The 3,884-nt window shown below is 40.1% G+C and overlaps 1 protein-coding gene across 1 annotated transcript in view; it reads right to left on the bottom strand.

Annotated features, from left to right (window-relative positions):
* RNF4 (ring finger protein 4) overlaps positions 1-2,311 on the bottom strand; it is a 27,094-nt gene extending 24,783 nt beyond the window's left edge. The window contains exons 1-2 of the mRNA XM_019526357.1: positions 1,450-2,311; positions 803-923 (exon numbers count right to left, since the gene is read on the bottom strand). Coding sequence (XP_019381902.1) covers positions 803-923; positions 1,450-1,458 — 130 coding nt within the window. The 5' untranslated portion in view covers positions 1,459-2,311. The remainder of the gene's footprint in view (positions 1-802; positions 924-1,449) is intronic.
* Positions 2,312-3,884: the final 1,573 nt, after the last annotated feature.

Below are 3,884 nucleotides of genomic sequence, written 5' to 3'. Positions count from 1 at the left end.
GCCTACCTCATCTTAAAAAAAGATCCTTTCCTAACATCTTGGCAGACATCATGAACATGCACGCAGGTTAAGGAAAAAACCTTCTAAATTTTAATCTTGCATGTTTTCTGAACAACAAGTGGACTGAACACTTCTACCTTGAGGAGGTCAGAGTGTAAACCAAATTTCTACCCTGCTGCTAAACTGTTTAGGATACTAATGGGCTTCTCTATTGGCTTAAGGATACTTTCTGAAGTCTGATGCAGGAACAAGTATTTATTCACCTTTAATAACTTTACTCAAAAGGGTTGGAGACCACTAATTTTGAAGTAGAAGATCACCTTTGGCATTTAAAAGCAACCCAAGATGTACTGTGTGCTACTGCTGCCATCCCTTGGCCTGCTGCCCTGCAGGTAAGTCTATGGAGCAGAGGGGTGGGGGAAAAAAAAACAGATTGAGGCAGAGGGAGAAAAAATATTTGGGGGCATACCTCCCTAGCAGGCAAGTCCCACCCAGTTGGGGCCCCACTCAACTTAACCCTGCTCCTGCGACACTGTACCTCACCACAGTGGCCTCAATCTAGTCCCCACCCCTGCCCTCCCCCACAGACTGACCTGCTGGGCTGGGGTGCACGCATGCATTCATGGGCACTCAGCCCCCAACCCCAGCCTCAGATTGACCCCAAGAGGCTCCGAGATCTACTGGTGGATTGAGATCCACTCGTTGGTGACCACTGCTCTAAGTTTTAGAGTACCTAGGTAGAAAGTGGGTTCTTACCACTCCAGGAGGAAGTTACTATTTCCAGATTAAAAAGACAGCTTACCACTTTCTTCAAGTTCTATTGGCTCTGCTTCTGAAGCCATCTCTGTAGCTGAAGCTGCCAGCCTACTTCGTTTTTGTGTTTGCCTAGAACCAGTTTCTCCTCCACGACGTTTTTGCTGAGTCTAAAATAAAAAGACATGCCAAAAATTGTTTTAAAGTTAATATTAATGTAATCTTGTTTTTTTGTTTATAAACCGAAACCTAAAAGTATTCAACTACGGTCTGAAGTATATAGTTTTGGGTTGTTCCAACACCTGAACTAGGAATAACAGAGGAAAGGCATCAACACTAAATTTCTCCCCATTTGGGCCAAGCAGGAAAGGTGTATTATCATTTGCAAACAAGAGGCCTAGATCATAATGCTCAGTCATTCTGGGATTCCACTGACCACTTCAATCAGTCTGGCCTAAAACTTGCCCTATAATCCAAGGTGCTTTTGGATTAATGCCATCAATATCTAGAGGCATTAGAATATTTAAGCATGATTACAGCAATTTTCAATTTGCTTTTGTGCAATCTAGTGTACACAGATACTGTAATAAAGCATGTACTGCTTATAGAAAAAGCACAAATTGCTACAAATCTAAAAATTCCAGAGCATTTGAGAACTGGAATAATGGACTGATTTCATTAAACAAAAATACTTACTGTGCTCATGGTATTTCTTGGATATAAACTACAGAAAAAGTAAAAGGTACAAATATCATAAAATAAACTGCAAGGAAGCTACAATTTTCAAATTTCTATATTTAGGTAGCATAGAGTTAAAAGTCCAGATTTCTTTGCATCTTAGAATGGCGCTCTTCCAAACCTATAAAGAAAAGAAGAGAGACGATTACTTAGCTGAAGTTCTTGTTCTCCTAGGTATAACCACCACTACAGATTCCCATTCCTGAATTACTGGGCAGGCGGGTCTTTGTTTTTGCCCCGATCCAAGCAGAATCTCCCAGGGTTTAAGATTTTAGCCTCTGAGATAGGTATGCCTGAAGCATTTACCATGCTGCTCTACTGCTAACAACTACTCAGAATCAGTCAAAAATACCTGGAAGCCACAATTAGCTTTCCTTTAAAGCAAAAGATGGTAATTCTCACATGTGCAAAAAAGTTACAGAATCCTCAAACTGAAGGAAGGGGTAGGGAATATTAAGTGTAAGTGGCCATCTTCAGAAAATAAAAATTACCCATGAGTAATTCTCTTTTCTATAGGAGCTATTCATTTCCATATTCCAACTTTTGGAAGTTAAACAGCTTGAGGAAGGGGCTACCAGGTTGGGAAGATGGGTGTAAAATAAATGGAATATAGAAGCAGCAGCGTAGAGAATGAAAAGAAAGATTCTCCCCTGTAATATAAAACAGCAGAACTCCCTTTTTGCAAGAAAGATATCTATTGGTATCATATCAATGGAAGCAATACATCTTTAAAAACCAATTCCACAGTAAGCAGTCCTACTGAACTTTAAGTGGTAGAAAAAGAGACAGCCCTAACAGACACTGCTAGACAATTTGGGGCATTCATCCCTATGAGAATAAATTCTGTTACAAAAATCTGAAGCAATCAGAATTCAGATGTAGCAAAATGATTTTAAGAAAAAAAGAACCCACATGACTGCTTTGGCTGTCTTTTACACCGAGAGATCTGAATGTGTATGTCAAAATGTGTTTCATCTCAAAATGGCTTTGACAGGACCTTGCAGTTCAGCAGGCTTGCCAAGCTTCAAAAGTAAGGGATGCAATCATCAAGTCATAAACATTACATGTAAAAATAAAAGAATCCATTGCACTGGGTATGAGAAGCAGCAAATCACTAGGCTGATACCAGTCTATATCACATGGAGTTTAGGGACCTTGAGTTTGATCTATCCTTTAAAGTCATATTTACCCTGAAGACTGTACACTGGAAAAGGATATTGTCTATCCTTACGGTAGGTGTTTGAATTGTGGTCAGCAAGGATCCTACTGGAAGAATCTAGTAAGCAAGATCTTCTTCAGGATAGTGAGAATTAAGGGAGCCAGCTGCAAGCAGGGACAGGAACACAGCTCTTCTAAATCTAGCATTGGATCTTGCTCCAAAGTCCACTGCAACATACTTTACAAACACCCTCATACTGAAATATTTTGGAAACAGACCCTGATAATGTCTGATCTTCAAGAGAATGAGCCTTGACGGAAAATTCAGAACGATGTTCATTTACCTACTGATAATTAAACACAATGAATGATGCAATCTACTTAACCAGTCTTTGTGGCCTTAAAAAACAGTAATTTATTTGACATATTTCTGTTAAGAACAATCTGTCAATATTATGTCACTAGCACTAAAATAGTTAAGATAGGCCTACGTTATTTAGATTTCTTCTATTTGTGGGTGAAGTGTAACTTAGGGAAGAACACAGGTAAATTAATCAACTGGTTTACATGAAACTCAGATATGACTTTGTGGTGCAATTAAATGAGGCCTCAAAACCACTAAGTCCTTATAGAATGAAGTATACAGGGGTTCTGCTGCTCAACTGGTCTCCTGGCTGAGGTGATGGCCACCAGGAAGACTGCCTCAAGAGTGAGATGATAAATGGAGCAATCCACGTGAAAGGTGATGCGATAAGCTTAGGAAGATACTGTTGAGGTACTATGCCAAGCAGGTTCTGTGATCAGTGGTTAAATACACTTCAGACCCATGAGAAATTGATACCAAAAGGGGAGGAAATTAAAAACAGGTGCATCAGAGGTCAATATGCCAATACTGCTACTAAACAGACCTTTCCCAACTGGCTCAATTGGGGAGAAGCCTTATTTTGATGCCTTTCCACTGTTATTACCAGAGGAAAAGAGTAAAACAGACCAAAAGATACAATCAGCCTTAAAGATTCAGGATAGAAGAACAACGAGGCCAATCCATACCATGTTAAGCAGTTCTATGGACCTCATCATAATACTGAAGTACCTTGCCGTATTTAAGATATTTGTCCTTTAATAGAAGCACTGTAAGCTGGAAAACACTGGTGCTGAGGTAGTATTAAGATGCTTCCTTTCCTTACCCACAAAAGCACCGAGATAGACCGGCGCGGGGGGGGTGGGGAGTGCTC

This window comes from Gavialis gangeticus, unplaced genomic scaffold (genome assembly GCF_001723915.1).
Source record: "Gavialis gangeticus isolate Ggan-Ray unplaced genomic scaffold, GavGan_comp1, whole genome shotgun sequence".
Taxonomy (NCBI): domain Eukaryota; kingdom Metazoa; phylum Chordata; order Crocodylia; family Gavialidae; genus Gavialis; species Gavialis gangeticus.
The sequence above is the reverse complement of the archived record's forward strand: the minus strand, read 5'-3'. Positions and strand labels throughout refer to the sequence as shown.